The 20381-nt window shown below is 34.1% G+C and overlaps 2 protein-coding genes across 24 annotated transcripts in view; one reads left to right on the forward strand and one right to left on the reverse strand.

Moving 5' to 3' along the window:
• The window catches only part of pomgnt1 (protein O-linked mannose N-acetylglucosaminyltransferase 1 (beta 1,2-)), a 140908-nt gene that overhangs the window by 100583 nt on the left and 19944 nt on the right, over positions 1-20381 (forward strand). For 6 of the 23 annotated variants that reach the window (XM_087256016.1, XM_087256015.1, XM_087256021.1 and 3 more), the window contains one exon: positions 60-203. The exons of 15 other annotated variants lie outside the window; for them this stretch is intronic. The gene's annotated coding sequence lies outside the window, so the exon portion shown is untranslated. The remainder of the gene's footprint in view (positions 1-59; positions 204-20381) is intronic. 2 more of the 23 variants (XM_087256028.1, XM_087256012.1) reach the window with 1 other exon arrangement.
• On the reverse strand, positions 11568-16128 carry si:dkey-170g13.2. The gene is made up of 6 exons (XM_087257583.1): positions 16046-16128; positions 14041-14406; positions 13447-13491; positions 13299-13337; positions 13132-13219; positions 11568-11774 (listed from the first exon to the last, which is right to left on the reverse strand). The coding sequence occupies exons 1-6, from the start codon at positions 16125-16127 to the stop codon at positions 11618-11620; spliced, it is 777 nt and encodes a 258-aa protein (XP_087113709.1). The 5' UTR covers position 16128; the 3' UTR covers positions 11568-11617.

Genomic DNA, 20381 nt, shown 5'->3' on the forward strand with positions numbered 1-20381 from the left:
TTACCACATTCTCACCCTGTTATTTACTTGTTTATTTTATTTTTTGCCATTTGTTTTAGTTTTACCTGCTGTCTGTGGAACTGTTTTTCGTCGGACTTGAACCTTGTCGTCCTGATCAACTCTTCTCTGAATCTCAAGTCCACCGACGTACGCAGCAAGTTACTGATCAAACTGGTAACAGGGGAAATGCTGTCCACACGGAGGTGAGCAGTCAGCTGGTAGCATGAAAAGAAACAGAACCGGCGGCAGTGTCATACCATCACTTAGTGTTCATTTTAAAGATGAAATGCGGCCATAACTACTTCTGGCTACATAATTTGTGCTCTCTAGAAATGTATAAGGAATATGTTTTCAAAATGAGCCTGTGTTGGTTATTTAGGATAAAAACTCAATCCTAAACTCATTGCTTGTAATCCTGTTTTATAGAACTAATTAATCTAATTAACATGTTAAATTGACAGCCTTTTTGGTCACACTTTATTTTGATGGTCCATTTGTTGATTTTAGCTTACATGGCATCAACATGCCAACTAATTCTGATTAGATTATAAGTAAACTGTTAGGTTGAGGTTAGTGTTAGTGTAAGTTGACATACTGTATACTTTCAAAGTTTCTTATAGTCAGTTAAATGTCTTTTGAAGGAGCAGTATCAACATATTAAGCAGACAGTCTACTAATACTCAAATAGATCATCAAAATAAAGTGTTACCGCCTTTTTAAATAAAAGCTTAAAATATTACATCATCTCATTTCTTGACATCTCTAATACAAATTTCCATGCATTGTTTTTATTTGTTTATATGTCAGTGGGAAAAAAAACTGTGTGGGTTTTTATGTACTGTATGGTGGTGCAATGTATAAAAAAACTATTTTTTAATTATAATTTTTTTGTTAATTGGTTTTGTTTTGTTTTGTATGTTTAAAATTCCTCTGAGACCCATAGTAATTGAATGTCTGATGTTTACTATCTATTTTCTAAGTTCCACAAGTTGATTCTTAATATAGAAAAGGCTGCAATTATACCCCAAATAATGTAGAGTAACCTTGCGAAGAAAGCAACAATCTCACAGCCTCAGAATATATTTAATTACATTTAATAAGGAATTCACTGTAGTGGCTCCCAAGGGAATTAACCCGTTCAAACAATTAATTTTCTCTCTTCTAGAAAGCACATTTTCTTCATTCCATAATTATTTGCCTCTTAGCTCTTTCTTTATCTCTTTTTTCATTTCTCCATGCCCTTGAAACTACTCATAATGCTGTAATGTCATTGACCATGATAATCAAGGGAGCAGCGGCCTCTCATACACAGCACATTAACTCCACTGAAAAGATTGTTGAAAGGAGAACAGGCGACATGATGATTAGAAAGATTCCACTGGATGGGCAGAAATAAGGGGAGGATGAATGAAAGAGGAGGGAGAGTGGCCTGTGGAATGCCATCTAATAAACACACAAACACAGTTTAATGAGGCAGGGTCCGATGACTGCCGGCTGGTGAGAGGTAAACATCAGCTTGCATACATTTTTTCAGTCTAAACAGTAGATGGGGTGCCCAAAAAGGACAAACTTGAAAATCTCTGTTTATGAAGAAAGACAGACATTATCATAACAATACTTACAATACAATCATTGTGTTGTTAAAATAGTTCAGAGTAATTTTTTATTTTCATGTCATACAATTAACTGTTTGGAGCTAAATATCAAGAATTAGGCACTGATTTGTGGACAAAAGAGTGCACAAATAGTAGAACTATATTTTTACAAATGCTAATAAAGGCATTGGAGCTTTGTGCACATGCAAACAACAAAAATTAGATTTTACCTCAAAACTATTGTGAAATCATCTTTCATGAGTTATTGAATAATTCAGTCAACAAGATTGTTCAAAATCAATGGATTTACAATACAATAGATCAATGGATTTACCACTACAGTGTTGGCTGGAGATAACACTGAATTGTTTAAGACAAAAATACAACTAAATTGACAGTATGAAATGTGTTCAAAATTACTAGAATATTAAGTTAAGTGCATGTTCCATGAAGACATTTAGTAAATGTCCTACTGTAAATATACTAAAATGAAATATTTAATTAGTAAAGTGAGAGGTAGGGGTAAAGGGAAGGGCTAAGGGGTAGAATTGGGATTGGACCTTTGTTTTATGGGGTTGTGGCAGGTTTTTGGTCTAGGGCAGGGCTATTCAATTGGTGGCCCGCGGGCCGAACCAGGCCCCCGAGGCAATTTGTTCTGGCCCTCCAAATAGTGTGACCAAGACATCAGAAATAAATTTAGTTTAGTCGAAAAACAGTCACTGTATTTACGAAGTGGTGTGCGTCTGTTCAATACAGCAAAAGCTGCAGGTAAAGGCTGCGCAGAGAGTGAGTCACCTGACATTAAGCAAGTGGTGCGAGCAGCTGAAAACATTTGGATATGTTTATAGAAAAGGCCTTTTGTACAATGCACTCATTAACAGGGATGCAATGATTAGCCGATTTCACCCTGCTTTTAGTCATTAAAGGTTTCTCAAAGCTGCATTTTTGCTTATTGCATATTGGGAGCGGTGTGCGCATGGCTCACAAGCGGACCGTCGCACTAGCCCCCTGCAGGTGAGAAATTATCACAGTAGAAATTATCTAGTGGTGAGAGTTGTGCGTGGCTTTTTGTGCAATGTTAGCAAAATATATGTTTATTACAATTATTACAAATTACAAATTACTAAAATGATTATGTATGTATGAACGCAGAAAATAACAACAGGTTATTTAAATTCTTAGCTAATATGTAGCTTAAATTGACGTTAGACAAAAACGATTTGTTATTTATTATTATTTTTATTTATTTTGTTCTGTCATTTATTTTCATTGTAAAATGATAACTCATGTTGAAATCAAAAATCTTATCATTTATTTTTAAGTCTAAATAGAGTAATAGACTATTGTTTGTATTTTATTAATATTTTGTGCTGTATTTGGTTACTAAGCAGCAATAAACACTTTGAAATACAAGCAGTTTTTTTTTGTTATTTTCTAAACTAGTAGCGTTTTAAATTGAATAAATGCGTAATAATGGTGATAACCATGAAACCATGATTATTCTTTAGACTATATATAATCATATGACCAAAATCTATTGTAGTTGCATTCCTAATTGTAAGGCAGTTCAAAACATAACATATGAATGTGTCTGACTGAAGAAGTCTACTTAAGCAATACACAGATTTTGTGCCTGTAAATACAATATGGATATGCTAGTAAATAAGCCACATTGTGCAATGCAGTAATGTTGTTTTCAAAATACAAAATATTTATATGTTTTAATGTATAGAAAATGTCAACGTGGGTGTCTTTATGAACACAAACACAGCATATGGGCTCTAATATGCTATTGTCATCACTTATATTGCAATTAATATCTTTCCGGCCCTATGTTTGGAAGGCTTTTCATGAACTGGCCCCCATGACAAACTAATTGAATCACAAATGTGTTTTTTTCTGCTGTGGCTTCATTTTATTTAGCGTTTTCATAGTTATAACCCGCAAATTTCATTAATTCATTAATTCATTCATTTATTTTGACTTGAATTGTCGCCACAGCTGAATGAAACGCCAACTGCTGAGGTATATTTTTACCCTTCCAGCCTCAACCCAGCACTGGGAACCACACAAATTTGTGATACAGTTTTCGAATACTCATTGGAAACATTGATTTGGGAAAAATCTTTAATTGTTGAAATGTGTTTGTACTGCCTGAACTTGCATCCTATCAAAAATGTGAGTCCAGCAGCAGCAGAAGCTGGAATCTCTACTACTGAAGCCGTCTAACACTTGAAGCAAACCATTGGAATAAAACAATTTGTACTATTTTGAGTCAGTCCAAGTATTGGGGTTTTGCGCAGCTTGTCACAGGGGTAGAGGACTCCTGCTCACAGGCCATATGTACAGTTTTGGAGCGTGGCAGAGTATTCACTGTGTGAAATGTAACTGGGTGAGGAGAGACATGAAGCATGATGAACTGAGATGTACTACCTATGTACTACACTATATTACCATCAGCATGTATATACATATACATATATATATACATATACATATACATATATATATAACTTTAAAATAAAATAAAAGTGAACTTTAAAATAAGTGAACAATAAGTGATAGAGATTTAAGTTCTATATTGCAATATTAGGTTGTCGTTACTTTAGAAGCTAATGCATGGATCTAATATAATGATACACATGCATTTTCATCCTTAAACGTTTAAATTCAATTTAGACCTAAGCAACTGCATTTTTGTGGAGAATTACAAATATTTTAAAGTTATTTGCTACACAATTTGGATACAGTATTTAGTATTCCATTCAAGTCCAAAAATTGTGACAGAGACACGCTGTCTAAAATAGCAGTCCTTTGTGTGCCTGCCAGAAAACAACAACATGAGAGTACTGGGCTCGCTGTTGCATCGTGTTGCACTTTATTGTTATATAAGAGTTCCATTGCAAAAATTTCTAAGTGCCATCTGATTCCTTTTTTCTAAAATGAGCCGTTTTCATTTTTTCATTTTCATTACCTTCAAAGTGAAATAACTTGCATTGGAAGCTGAGAAAATGACTTTGAAAGGAAATTTCAAAAAACATATTGCATCTGAACTATTTTATTTTATTATATTTTATTTTTTATTTTATTTTATTTTATTTTATTTTATTTTATTTTATTTTATTTTATTTTATTTTATTTTATTTTATTTTATTTTATTTTATTTTATTTTATTTTATTTTATTTTATTTCTCTAGCTTGTCTCCCAGATTGTATTTTAGCTGGAAAAAATCTACAAAATCCTAAGCCTCCTGACTGGCAATCATGGATGAAATGTAGAAAGTGTAAAGTGTCTCTGGGGTGGAATTATGTGAAAGTGACTGTACATTTCAGTCTAGCTCAGATGCCCTTGCTGTGTTTATGTAATTGCATTTGCACATGCACAGATGACTCCTTGTCAAAAAAAAAAAAAAAAAATTAAATACTGTGTTTAGGGAATAATCTATTTGTACATTAGTATATTGTGATGGATATGGAACCATGGATAATTTAATATATTATTGAGGCAATAGTAGTAGTAGTAGTGTTTAAAATATATTTTTATTTTTACATTTTTCCTTTGTATTTACATTTTAGTTTAAATTTAGTGATGTTGTGTTTTGAATCTTATTCTAATTAATTCATTCATTTAGTTATTTATTTGTTTGTTTGTTTATTTATTTATTTATTTATTTATTTAAGTCTTTGTAGAATATTGATTCTGTGATAAAATAAAGCCTAGTACTGAACTACTATTACTATACCAGAATAGACAGACACACACAAACATAGACACATGCATAATTTATGCATTCAGTTTAAGCAAGAATTAAACATAAAAAAATAAACCAAATGTTATACTAAATTGATGGTTGAAGAAAGTACTGTATGTATTTAAATTGCTTTTTTTTATTGTACACTGATTCTTTGAGTAAAAGCCAAAGTAATAAAATGAAGTAAAACATGCTCTACTGTGCGAGGTTCCATGTGATGCATTTTTTAAATCATTTTCCAGTGGTATTGACACTATTAATTGCATTTTGTTTTACTGTGCTTTTACTTACAGTGTACTTACCTAAAAAATTTGGGTTATAGGTAACTAAGGTTAGGTTCAGAGGTAGGTTTGGTTAAAGCACCTAGTTATTAAGTATCTAATGGGAAACAGAAGTGCCACCAGGCTGTTAAAAACGTTAATCAGAGCATCACAATAATCTTCATACGGCTAATACAAATTATTCAACATATCACTTTAGATCCAGAAATTATATATACTTGGTTACTTCAAGGGCCATTTATATCGAAGTTGATATTTAGCCACACCATATTGGTGTTTTGTAACATCAGATTTTTACGAGGTGGGTCATTAGCACTACACTCAACGTGGAGGACCAAAATCATATGTACATCTACATATTATTCAGTAATATTACTTAAATTAAAATAAAGTATGAATAAATATAAATTTACACATTTACATATGTAAATAAATAGATAGATAGATAGATTGATTGATTGATAGGCACAAAATCTGTGTAAATCTACAGATATTTAAGTGCACAGACTCTTTCTGGGCCTGCATATTAGTAAATAATGCACACCAAAAGTTTAACCATTTATATCATTCACTCCAAATTCAACCAAAATACATTGGGAAGTGTGTCTTTGGCAACTATAGTTAAAATAAAATAAACTTGACTTTTTGTTCTTTTATTTCAGTTGACATTTGTTTTTTAAAGTAATAAACTGTTTTTACAACTATAATGGTAACAGTTTTAAATCTGGCACACCACAATCATTCTAAATAGAAATGTTTGACCCCCACAGTTCAAATGCTTTTGTAAACACAGTTTGCTTTTAGCCACAGTGTGAATGTGGCAGAGTTTTGACCTTTGACCTGCGTCTCCAAGGTGCCCCTTTCAAACTGTCAGTCAGTAGCAGGAGGGCAGAGCAGTGGTCAGAGTGACTGCTGATCCACTGTTGGCCAGCAGAAACACAAACACTGAGAGAGAGAGAGAGAGAGAGAGAGAGAGAGAGAGAGAGAGAGACTTTAAAACTAAGACTTGACTCTTCAATATTAATACAATATCAAAAATTACAAAATGTTAAAAAACTATACATTCACCAGACATCAACGATCGAATAATAGCGTGTGCTCTTCACATACCGTACATAAAGCTTTTTTACACACCATTTAAATTTAAATTCAAGCTTATTCTCTAAGTTCATACAATTTACATTTCATAATCCTGGATTAAACCAAGACCATAAAAAATGACAAAATCTCTATCTCTTTTCCCCTTCAATAGCCATTCTGTGAGCTTCAAATTGATAGTTTTGTTTGAGAGAGAGATCTAAGATTAATTAATCTGAGATCCAGTGTTTTTTACTGTACACTCATTAAAAAAAGAGCTATTAATTTTATTGTGAAGCACATTAAACATTACAAAACTTATAAATAGTTGCAGCACAGAATGAGTGACAAAGTGAATGAACAAATCTAACTCAGGATTTTGATTACCTGCTTAATTTAATTGTAACCATTTGTATTTTTAGCAGCAAATGTCAACTCTTAAACTCAGGGTAAGGATAATATATATTTTTATCCCCAAGAGGATAATTAAAGATGTTTTTATGATTACTATTATCATTATTTATTGTAGAAATTTTATTTTTCTTGATTATTGAATTGGAATTTAGAGAACACTTTAGGATAATGCAGGCACACGCTGCCCTCTAGTGGTAGTCTGAATAATATTGGCATCTTTGGAACAGAAATCTTAAAGCTGAGGTGTGTAATTTTAGGTGTTAGAATGTTTAATTATATCCAGTTTAAGCCTTTAACTCGTACTATAAAAATATATTTCTTTCTTTCTTTCTTTATTGACATTTCATCAAAATCATCTTTCCCCTGCTTAAGTTTTTTTTCTTCCCTTTTGAAGAATCAGTGAGCATTTGAATTGTCCTTTTTTCAATGAATCTTTTAGAGCCACTTAATTGTAAAAAGTTGTGAAAAGATGGATCTCAAAATCTGTCACTGCTGAAAAATCAGAAAAAGCTATTTAACTGTTCAGAGACAAATAAAGACAAATAAAAATAAAAATAAAACACCACAAAGCAAAAATTTAAAACAAAATAAATGTAGATCATCTAAGTAGCCACACACATCTATCTGTCTGTCTGTCTTTCTATCTGTCTATTTATTTATATTTCTGACTATTAATTTAATTTTAACTTTGTTAGTTTTATTGGCTATAATTTATGCATTGCCTCTTTAATATAATTCATTCATTCAATTGTTCAAATGTTCATTCATTCATTCATTCACTCCTTCATTTTCTTTTCGGCTTAGTCCCTTTATTAATCCTCGGTCGCCACAGCGGAATGAATCACCAACTTATCCAGCATATGTTTTACACAGCGGATGCCCTTCCAGCTGCAACCCAGTCCTGGGAAATCAGTTGTTCATGAATTAATTAATTCATTAATTAATTCATTAATTCATTAATTCATTAATTCATTGTTTGTTTGTTTGTTTGTTTGTTTATTCATTCATTCATTCATCCATTTATTCATTCATTCTTTTATTCATTTTTTTATTTATGGCCAATTTACTTGCTCCAAATCTGTGTCCCATGTCACTTTTTCCTCAACTAGTAAACTATCCACCTTACAGAAGTACAGTATATAACACAGTAATGTACGCGTATGTCAGGTCCATCACTGTCCAGAGCAGGTTCAGTACAGCTTGTGTCAGACTAGACAAAACAGGCTGGTTGGCTTAAAGGAATCAGCTTTACACAAGCTGCTCTGGAGAACAGTGTCAGTGTCACGATTACCAGCGATCATATCCCATAAGATCGCTGGTTTGCACTAACAATAACCATGGACTACAAATCCGCCATTTCTGGACTACATATTCATACATGCACTCCGGTCACACTCACACATGCTTTCTCCTCTAGACTGATTACCTGCACCACCTGAGGATTGTCAGAGACTGATTGCACATACTTAAGCCGCACACTCACCTATTCACTTTGCCAAGTCTTGTTTACTGTCAGTAGCACTACAACGCGTTGCCCAGTCTTGTTATCCTGTGTACCGACCGTAACCTTGTTAGCATCTTTGTCTGCCGCCTGCCTTTTGAACTCTCGCCTGTTACTGATTACAATTCAGGACTGCCTACACCTACCCGTTTGTACCTGTATTGACCATTGCTTGCCTGACGACGAATAAACCTGCATATTGGATCTTACCACAGTTGTATGTGTCACTTCCCGGCGTTACAGTCAGTGATGCTGTGAACTTGTAAACATGCCTGAGAACATGCACTGTACAGATACAAACTATAATATCATCTTGTCTAAAAAAATTTAAATAAATAATAATAAATGTAAAAAATACTCTAGCGAACTAAGGTAAAATAATAATAATAATAATAAATGGGGTGGCATGGTGGTTCAGGTTAGCACTTTCACCTCACAGCAAGAAGGTTGCTGGTTTGAGCCTCGGCTGGGTCAGTTGGCACTTCTCTGTGGAGTTTGCAAGTTCTCCCCCGTGGGTTTCCTCCTGGTGCTGAGGTTTCCCCCAAAGTCCAAAGTATTAAGATAATTTAATTTACGTTTAAGTTATAGATTTGCATCATTATTACAACATTACAACATACTACTTCATCTACAGTATGGTAGATTATGAAATAAAAAGAAATGTGGAGGATGTAAACAGAGGACAAAAACGTCATTTAAACTATGATGAATAAGAATAAAAAAAATATTTTCGCAAAAGCGTTTTTTAAAATAAGGCACTTGCATATAGTATGCTTGCATTTAATATGCTATGTACAGTTGAAAACAAAATTATCAGCCCTCCTGGGACATTTGAATTATTTTTAAAAACATTTTCCAATTTTATTTGATGTCGTGATTTTTTATGTTTTTTTTTTTGTTTAATAACTAATATCTTAAAATTATTATTATTTTATTATTTTTTTTTTTGCCATGGTGACAGTATATTCTATTTTTCTAGCTATTTTGCAATATAATATTCAGCTTATGTCAACTGGGCAAGGATAAGGATAATTAGGAAAGTTATTGGACAACAGTGATTTGATCTGTAGATAATAAAAAAATCCTAAGGGGTTGATAATATTCTCCTTAAATAGGTAAACATCAAATAAAATCAGCTTTTAATCCTGCCAAACTAAAAGAATTAAGACTTTCGATCTCCAAAAGATAAAACATTATAGAAAATACTGTGAAAATGTCCTTGGTCCAATAAACATCACTTGGGAAATATGTGTGTCTTATAATTTTGGCTTGTATGCATAAAATAATTTTTATACATTTAATATAATAATTTATCTTTGACCAGTTTATTAATCTTGGTTATGCAAATGTATAAATATCCTGTTGTTGGTTGTGAAACGATCTATATAGATGGAGGCTTAGCAGCATCTAGCCTATGGTGTTAGCATCATTTACAGTGCAGTGAAGGGGAAACTGCTCACTCCTGCTGCTCTGCCAGATCTCCAGAAGGCCTGTCTGAGTGAGAGGACAGAAGGTTAGAGGTGGGGGAGTGTGAATGAATTTTTCTAAATAGCTGCCCATGCTGGGAGGATACTAATCTTACTACATACTGTACTATGCCATACAGTGTTAGGATTAGTGCATTCAAACATGGTGCTTCATAATGCACTGCGTCAGATTAGAAGTTGTTCTTCTTGTGATCTATTGACATAAAAATAATATTTTAGTGTCCCATATGGAAAAAATATATATACTGGAAATATATTGGAATATAGTATATGAGTTTTATATAACTTCCATCTTTAAGTTTGGCCAAATATCATTTTCAAGGGGACCTATTATGAGACTTTGAGACAATATGTAAAGTAAGTCAATGTCCCTGTGACGTTTCAGTTCAAAATACAACACAATTATTGTTTTTATAACTCTCTGAAGCTGCCCCTTTTAGGTTTTAATCCAAATTGTTTCCGCTTTGGTGACTGACGCTTTAAATTAAAATGAGATTGTGCTCCCAGCCCTCTTTTCAAAAGAGGGCAGAGCTACAAATGCCTGTGTGTTAGCATAGTGGCAGACTCGAAAACATAACTGATGTATGAGGGAGAGATCATCACTAATAGGCGGAGCTTTCCTATCTCTGATGACACGTACAAAAGGAAAATGTCAATCAAAGTGTTTCTGCAGACTATTTTTATCAAGCGTGATTATGAATAATGAATTAATACATTTTTTTTCTATTAGAGGCTGGCTATATATCCTGACTTTTCCCACACAACCGTGTTTAACTATCATATAAAAGTGATTTTTACATAATAGGTCCTGTTTAAGAACAAACTATCATTTGTTTATAGTTCAATCTTTCTTTGAATCTGAAAGATCAATTATTATTTATTCAGTTATTGACTTTGTAAGAGGAAAAGATTAGAAAAATTTTAATACATTTAGTCATGATACAATTTCAAATAGTGATGGGTAAAATCAAGTGTGCTAAACTGTATTTTGAAAGGACACTGATGAACATGTTAAAATGTCGTCACAATGATTGGACACAATGTTAGCATATACAGTTTATTCCTTTGCAAAATGTAATATATTTAAATCTTATTACATGATATTGATATTACCAAATGTGTTTAATTTCTGTTGTTATTTATTTTAATGAATAAATATTTGCTATATCTACTGTATAAAATAAACTAATTATAATAACGCAACAGTATGTTCATTGCTTTCCTGGAATTGTTTGCAGAAGATTATCTGCAGTTTTGCATTTGTTAACAAATCAAAAAACAAAAAAACAAATCTGTAATGCCATTTTGCACTTTAAGATGGAAAATGATTCTGTTAAGACCACTGATCATTGATCTAAAGCTTATGATAACACATTGTTCAGAGTGAAAACATCACTATCTTTATTCATCTGCTTTATTGCTGATGTAAAGCAGAGTAGCTTTTTTGAAGCTTTTTTGAAGTCTTCTGAAGTGTGTATCCATCAATATCCACTTTATTTTGAGGAAAGATTCAGCGGCCAGCATTTTGTTGCTTGCCCAACAAATTGTCCATCTCCATCCAGGGAAGGTCCCATTGGATTTCAGTCGCGTCCTGCTTGGTTTTTGGCATTTCCTGTTGGACCCTTTCCCTTCTATATGCCCCATTTGTGCATGCATACAATTTCTCTCTGAAAAGCATGAAGAAACACTTCAGATTTTTGATATTGCAATGTTTGTATTATGAACTATTAACCTCATTGCTGTAGTAATGAATAATAATAATAATAATAATGATGATAATAATAATAATAATAATAATAATAATAATAATAATAATAATTATTATTATTATAATTATAATAATAATAATAATTATTATTATTATTATTATTATTTAAATTTTAATTCACCTATTAATTTTAATTTTAATTAATAATTTTAATAATAATTTTTATTCACCTGTCAGTTTTGAGATTTGGGGGTTTTGTCTTTTCATAAAGTGTTGTTAGGTCTGATGTAAAGAAAAGCTTCATTATACACTGTGTTGTTTTTGTTGGACTTTATCAATTTGAATCTGTTGATTTTGTTTTCTCAAAATGAGTTTAAGCCCATCATTTCAATGGGCCAATTGAACCAATAAATCTGTATCAAAACAAACTTAAAGCATTTTAATCCAATTATAACATTTTAAAAAATAATAATTTATTATTAATTTTATTCTGCATTATTTTTCTGAATTGTAAAGCGATAAAAGGGAGGTTAGCAAAATCCCTTCTGCAAAAATCTTAATATTTCAAATAAATAAATAAATAACATGTTTAGATTTTTGCAGTAGCGATTTCTGAAAATTAAGATCAATTTAATGAAATAACATCTCATTTGAATAATGATAATAATAATAATAATAATAATTGTTTTACATAATAATAGGTAAATGTATAGCTAAAACAGTACAGTACAAAATATAGTTTCATTTGTCAGTCTACTTGCACCAATGTTATTATTTTTAAAACTGGAAACAGAAAGATGCTCTAACTTATATACCATACATCTAATGAGGGATGTAATGAAGCATTTGGAATTGGAGAAAATTAAAATATCCCTAAAAAAGAAAAAAAAAATTCTATAAAATCTGGCAACCTTTCATTGATTATTTTAAAAATAAATTTTATAGGAAATCGAAGAGGATTAAACTAATTTAGATTAAAACTTAAATTCCATGATTTGATATGTTGTATTTTTTTTCTATTATTATTGACTTCATGTATTTATCTGTTATTATTTTACTTTCTTATGAATTGATTGTATACTGTATCTTTTATAATGCTTGTTGGTCAAAATGTGTAAGTCATTGTGTTTGAATGTTTAAAAAGCAATATAGAAAGTTCTTAAATAACAATAACAACAACAATAATAATAACAACAGTAATTATTATAATAATAATAATAATAATAATAATAATCAAAACCTTTTTCACCTGAAGCTTCTTGCCTTAAAAAAAGCCTTTTGTCCAAAGTTAAACTAATTATTTAAAAAGTGTATACCTGAAACTTGGAAAGAATATCCAGAGCACAGGAACAGTCACCAGAGGAACCAATAACATACAAAGCCCCGACACCCAGGCAAACAATCCTGCAGAACACAATTAATGAAGATGGATTCCGCACAGAAAGCAAAAATCAATCCCAGTCATTATACCGGGACCTCATACCTGATTGATTTTCTTCTTCCGAATCAGACGTGGAGTTATCTACAGACACAAAATGACTGAACAGATGAAATAATGCACAACACCTTATATAAGAGTGTCTACAAAACACACGCAGACTGCCAACATCCCTTTTTTTTTTTTGGCTTACCTTTTGTCATTGGATTAACTGTGCTCAGAAGGGTCACTTCACTTTCTGTTTTTTTTTTTTTTTTTTTTGTGGAACAAAAGTGATAAAAAGATTGTTAATGTGAACTTTATAATATATATGTAAAAATCCTAAAAGAAAAACAACACATATCTCAAAAATTATAATAACTGTTATATATCAAACAATGTTAAGCATTGCTAATAAGAACTGAAGAGTTCAGATGTAAAAAAAAACTCTAAGTGGCGTCCAAAAAATAAAATAAAATTCTAGCCTCCTTCGTTTATGTTGAGATATTTCACTTTAAAGACCAGGAAAATAACTTTTTGTTTGCCATAAAAGTGATATACTGACCATAAAGAAGCCTGAAAAAAAATGCTCATTTTAGAGAAAATTTTCAGACAACATTTAGAAGTTCTTACATCTAAACTCTTCAACTGTAATTATAACCAAACACAAAATTACATATTAGGATGTTGCTTAATAAAATTGCTGTTGATCAATCATAACATTTTAACATTAAAATGGACAGTTATTCCATTTTGTACAAATCTTTTAATCAAATAAATAAAGGATTGTAATTTGAATCTTTATTACTGGAACTGATGTCCTTCCGGGTCACGGTGATGTTGACAGTGTTGCTTGTCTTGTTGTCAGACAGACTCTCACACCAGTACAGTCCATTGTTCTTACTGTCAATGTCACTGAAATGACATTCTTCAGGCTTGTCTGTAGATTTTGTACCATTCAAGTACAAACATCCAGAGTCCTTTTGATCTCCTTGAAGCCTCCTCAGTATCCAGCCAGTTGAATTCCCACCATTTACTGAGCAGTGAAGGGTGAACTCTTTCCCTCTGAGATGTTGTCTGCTGTCTGGCCGGACCTCTAGAGAAACATCATTTTTTGATTTAGATTCCCTGATTTCGTTTAATGCTCCATGTTTCAGCCAGGTGGAAAGCAGAACTGGAAAGATATAAGTTAGAGGGATTAAAATGAAAATTTAATCACTACTCTCTCTTGTTCCAAACCTTTGTGAGTTTCTTTCTTCTGTTCAACACAAAAGACAATATTTTGAAAAAAGCAGAAAACCTGTAACCATTGGCATCCATCATCCATAGTAGGAAAACAGATACTATGGAAGTCAATGGTTACAGGTTTTCAACTTTCTTTGAAGTATCTACTTTTGTGTTTAACAGAAGAAAGACAATCCTAATTGTTTGAAACAATTAAGTAGGCGGTTCATGTCGCTGTGGTGACCCCTGATAATTTAGGTAGTAAGCCGAAGTAAAATGAATGATTGAAAATACATTTTTAAAAGTATTAAAATCATCTATTTAATAAAACATTTTAATCTCACAATTGCAAGATTATATCACAACTTTATTTCAAAACTGTTAGTTTATGAACAGATTATATTATAAACAGAATATGTTTTAACTCAATTAGTTAGTCAGACTATAAACCTGCAATACTATAAACCTGAAATATGACAAATATAGCATCACAATTTTGAAGAAAAATTTTGAATTTCAAAAAAAAGCTGCGAGAAGGTTTTCAACTGTGAGAAATAAAAATGCAAATAAAAAAGATCAGCATAAAATAACTGTGAAATGTAATTACATTTTCCCCCCAAAATGTAAGTTTATTTCTACATAAAAAAGTTTATCTACAAAAAATGAATCATAATTTTTTTTATAAAAAAATATTTATAAGTATGATTAGACTTAAATGAAATCCATTCCTGTAAGTGTTCAGACTGCACAGAATTATCAGCAACCATTATTTATTGTCTGATATATTTTGATCAATTTAAAGCCATCCACACATCAGTTATAGCACAGGTGTTAAACTCAGTTCCTGGAGAGCCGCAGCTCTGCACAGTTCAGCTTTAAGCCTAATTAAATACACCTGATCAAACTAATTTATAGTTCTACGGGCTTGTTTGAAACCTATTGGTAAAGTCAAGTTCAGACTGCATGATTTAAGCCCTGATTTTGACTCACCGACAGGTGTTGTGAAATCGCCTAAAATCAAAGTCAAATCGATGCTCATTCACATGAGTAACAATTACACATTATGTATCTGAGAAAATAGGCGATAAGTCGCCGGCACCCGTGAGATATTTGGCATGCTAAATATCAGGATCTGCGATTCAAATCATGCCATGATGGCAATACAGCCAATGAGAGAGCAGCATCCACTAGTACGGGTATCTGCAGGCCAGTGGGAGATTGGGGAAAGTGCTGAATTTCGGTTCATTTAAACCTAGTCTTGCAGTGTAAACAAATCAGGGACAAAATGCTATCCCAGACAACCATGCAGTGTGAAAACATCTGTGACACGACGTTGAAAATCCAGCAATCTAAACTCAGCACAAGTGTGTCGAAGCAGTGAACTAAACTATGCAGAGCTGCAGCCTTCAGGAACTATGATACCCTGAGTTATAGCATAAAAAAGGGCTGATATTATTGAGTTTGTCCATTAGGCTTAATCCAGGCTTAAAAAATAGAATAAGCATTTGTTAGGTTTTTATTTTATTGAACAGACAATTGTTTAATGTTACAAAAGTAAGCAAGCAAGCAAATAAATAAACAAAACTCACCAAAGTAACACACAGCTGTCAGAAATCTCATGTTTTCTTTTAGCACTGGTCTTTTTAGGGAGAAATAGTAGGCTAGAGACATAATGACAGTGCAACAATCAACAAACCACTTAAAGTCATTTATTCACCCCGCCTTTTCCTCTTGCAAGAGATGATCTGATAAATATGTTCACACGCTGTTTGTAAACTGGGAAATAACCATTTTTTCCTTTACCAGTAAAATGTGGATAAGTGTATAGTAATGAGGATAATAATAATAATAATAATAATAATAATAATAATAATAATACAGCAGTTGATATATATATATATATGTATTAACAAACTATATGTACAGTAGTTCCACTATTTTCTTTCTTCAAAATATTAATTGAACTGTTAATTTTCAGTTAGTCCAAATTTGACTCCAACTTTAAAATTTTTATATTAAAGTCTTGAATTTCTATTTTCAGTCAACATTAACAATTACCAATGTTCACTAAGTCTGAAAATAACTAATTACTATTTACTGTAGCATTTTAAAGCATATTTTAGCTAAATGTTTACATATCGATCAATTGTTTTAGATTTTATTTGTTTTTGTTAGCTACTACAAAATACAAGACAGAAAATTAAAGCTGCAAGCAGCGATGATAGGGACCTCGCACCCGGGCTCACCGCCGCCGGTGGCCTCCGGATGACAAAGAACAGCGAACAATAATAACTTAAGCCGATATATAAAAAGAACCAGAGAAAATCACAGATTTATGCCTAACTTTCTCCTGTCAGCAGGTGGCGCTATGACTGTGTCTTAATATTGGCATGTAGATGTGTTCAGGAGAGGGTTTTACTAAATCATGTGAAGTTTCAGGCTGATCAGACATTGTGGGGCTGAGTTGTAAGCCAAACTACCTTCTGCCAGCAGGCGGCGCTATGACAGACTCAATATTGGCATGTAAATGTGTTCAGGAGAGGAATTTAATCAACCATGTGAAGTTTCAAGCAGTTCAGACATTGTGTGGCTGAGTTATAAGCCAAACTTTCTGTTGCCAGCAGGTGGCGCTATGACAGACTCAATATTATTATGTACATGTGTTTAGGAGAGGATTTTAAACAACCATGTAAAGTTTCAGGCAGATCAGACATTGTGGGGCTGATTTGTAAGCCAAACTACTATCTGCCAGCAGGTGGCGCTATGACAGACTCAATATTATTATGTAGATGTGTTCAGGAGAGGACTTATATCAACCATGTGAAGTTTCAGGCAGGTCGGACATTGTGTGGTTGAGTTATAAGGACTTTGTTCCATGGCGAAGCGTTAAGGTTTGTCATGCCGCCACAGACACGCCCCTCGGTGAAAACTCTAGATCTTTACAATATATCATCGCTAGAACTTTCAGATTACACCACCCAGTTTTGGTGCTGATACGATAAAATTTGTGGGAGGAGTTTGTTACTCCGTAAATCATGTAATTTCCTGTGGCCAGCAGGTGGCGCTATAACTGTATCTGGATATTGGCATGTAAACGTGTTCTGGTATGGACTCTTATTAAACATGTGAATTTTGAGGCAGATTGGATAATGCATGCCTGAGATATAAAGACTTCCGGTTTTGTGGCGAATCATCAAAGTTTGCGAGGCCGCCACAGACACGCCCATCGACAAAAACTCTAAAGCTTCGCAATTTAACATCGCCAAGGCCTTTTGATGACAAAACCCAATTTTGGTGTCGATCGGATAAAATCCCTAGGAGGAGTTCGTTAAGATACAACGCCTGGAAATGGCAAAAATGCCACTTATTTGCCGCAGGAAGTTAAAAATATCCGACTTCCTGTTGGGTTTGAGTTATGGCTCCAAGAGACTTTTTTGTATGTTTTGGCGTGTTTGAGGTGTGTGTCAATTTTCGTGCATGTGCGTGATTCGTAGATCAGGGGCTCGTCCGTTTAATTATTATAGGTGGCGCTGTCGAGTCATTTTGCCACGCCCACTTCAATATTGTTATGGGGATGTGTTCAGGAGAGGACTTTTATCAACCATGTGAAGTTTCAGGCAGGTCGGACTTTGTGTGGTTGAGTTATAAGGACTTCCTGTTCCATGGCGAAGCGTTGAGGTTTGTCATGCCGCCACGGACACGCCCCTCTCCGAAAACTCTAGATCTTCACAATATATCATCGCTAGAGCTTTCAGATAACTCAACCCAAATTTGGTGCTGATACGAAAAAATTTGTAAGAGGAGTTTGTTACACTGTAAAACATGTCATTTCCTGTGGCCAGCAGGTGGCGCTATAACTGTATCTGGATATCGGCATGTAAACGTGTTCAGGTCAGGACTCTTATCAAGCGTGTGAATTTTGAGGCAGATCGGATAATGCATGCCTGAGTTATAACGACTTCCTGTTTTGTGGCGAATCGTCAAAGTTTGCGAGGCCGCCACGGACACGCCCATCGACGAAAACTCTAAAGCTTCGCAATTTAACATCGCCAAGGCCTTTATATGACAAAACCCAATTTTGGTGTCGATCGGATAAAATCCCTAGGAGGAGTTCGTTAAAATACAACGCCTGGAAATGGCAAAAGCGCCACTTTTTCACCGCAGGAAGTTAAAAATATCCGACTTCCTGTTGGGTTTGAGATATGGCTCCAAGAGACTTTTTCGTATGTTTTGGCATGTTTGAGGTGTGTGCCGATTTTCTTGCATGTGCGTGATTCGTGGATCGGCGGCTTGTCCGTTTAATTTTTCTAGGTGGCGCTGTCGAGTCATTTTGCCACGCCCATTTCCAAAACCCATAACAAACGTAAATTTTCGCCACTTCTGAGGTGTGTGCAAAGTTTCGTGAGTTTTCGGGCATGGTAAGGCCCTCAAAATCGCGATTCATTCCGGAAAAGAATAATAATAATTAAAGCTGCAAGCAGCGATGATAGGGACCTCGCACCCGGGCTCACCGCCACCCGGTGGCCTCAGGATGACAGAGAACAGCGAACAGTAATAATTTAAGCCGATATGTTTAAAAAAAATCTGAGAAAATCACCGATTTATGCCAAATCTCCTCCTCTCAGCAGGTGGCGCTATGACTGTGACTCAAGATTGGCATGTAGATGTCACCAGGAGAGGAATCTTATCAACCATGTGAAGTTTCAGGCAGATCGAACATTGTTTAGCTGAGTTATAAGCCAAACTGCCTTTTGTCAGCAGGTGGCGCTACGACAGACTCAATGTTGTTATGTAGATGTGTTCAGGAGATGACTTTTATCAACCATGTGAACTTTCAGGCAAATCGGACTTTGTGTGGTTGAGTTATAATGCAAACTACCATCTGCCAGCAGGTGGCGCTATAACTGTGACTTAAGATTGGCATGTAGATGCCTTCAGTAATGGAATTTAATCAACCATGTGAAGTTTCAGGCAGATTGGATGTTGTTTGGCTGAGTTATAAGCCTATCTACCTTCTGCCAGCAGGTGGCGTTATGACTGACTCATTACTGTTTTGGGGATGTGTTCAGAAGAGGACTTTTATGAGCCATGTGAAGTTTCAGGCTGATCTGACTTTGTTTGGTTGAGATATAAGGACTTCCTGTTCCACGGCGAAGTGTTGAGGTTTGTCATGCCGCCACGGACACGCCCCTCTGCAAAAACTCTAGATCTTGACAATATATCATCACTTAAGCTTTCAGATAACAACCCACCAAACTTGGTGCTGATACAAAAAAAAATAGTGGGAGGAGTTTATTACTCTGTAAATCATGACATTTCCTGTGGCCAGCAGGTGGCGCTATAACTGTATCTGGATATCGGCATGTAAATGTGTTCTGGTCTGGACTCTTATTAAACATGTGAATTTTGAGGCAGATCGGATAATGCATGCCTAAGTTATAATGACTTCCGGTTTTGTGGCGAATCGTCAAAGTTTGCGGGGCCGCCATGGACACGCCCATCGACAAAAACAATAAAGCTCCGCAATTTAACATCGCCAAGGCCTTTAGATGACAAAACCCAATTTTGGTGTCGATAGCATAAAATCCCTAGGAGGAGTTCGTTAAGATACAACGCCAGGAAATGGCAAAAATGCCACTTATTTGCAGCAGGAAGTTAAAAATATCTGACTTCCTGTTGGGTTTGAGATATGGCTCCAAGAGACTTTTTCGTATGTTTTGGCGTGTTTGAGGTGTGTGCCAATTTTCACGCATGTGCGTGATTCGTAGATCAGGGGCTCGTCCGTTATATTTTTCTAGGTGGCGCTGTTGAGTTATTTTGCCATGCCCACTTCAATATTGTTATGTGGATGTGTTCAAGTGATGACGTATATCAACCATATGAAGTTTCAGGCTGATCAGACTTTGTGTGGTTGAGTTATGAGGA

Source organism: Danio rerio, chromosome 6 (assembly GCF_052040795.2).
Source record: "Danio rerio strain M-AB ecotype USA chromosome 6, GRCz13ab, whole genome shotgun sequence".
In the NCBI taxonomy this organism is placed as follows: domain Eukaryota; kingdom Metazoa; phylum Chordata; class Actinopteri; order Cypriniformes; family Danionidae; genus Danio; species Danio rerio.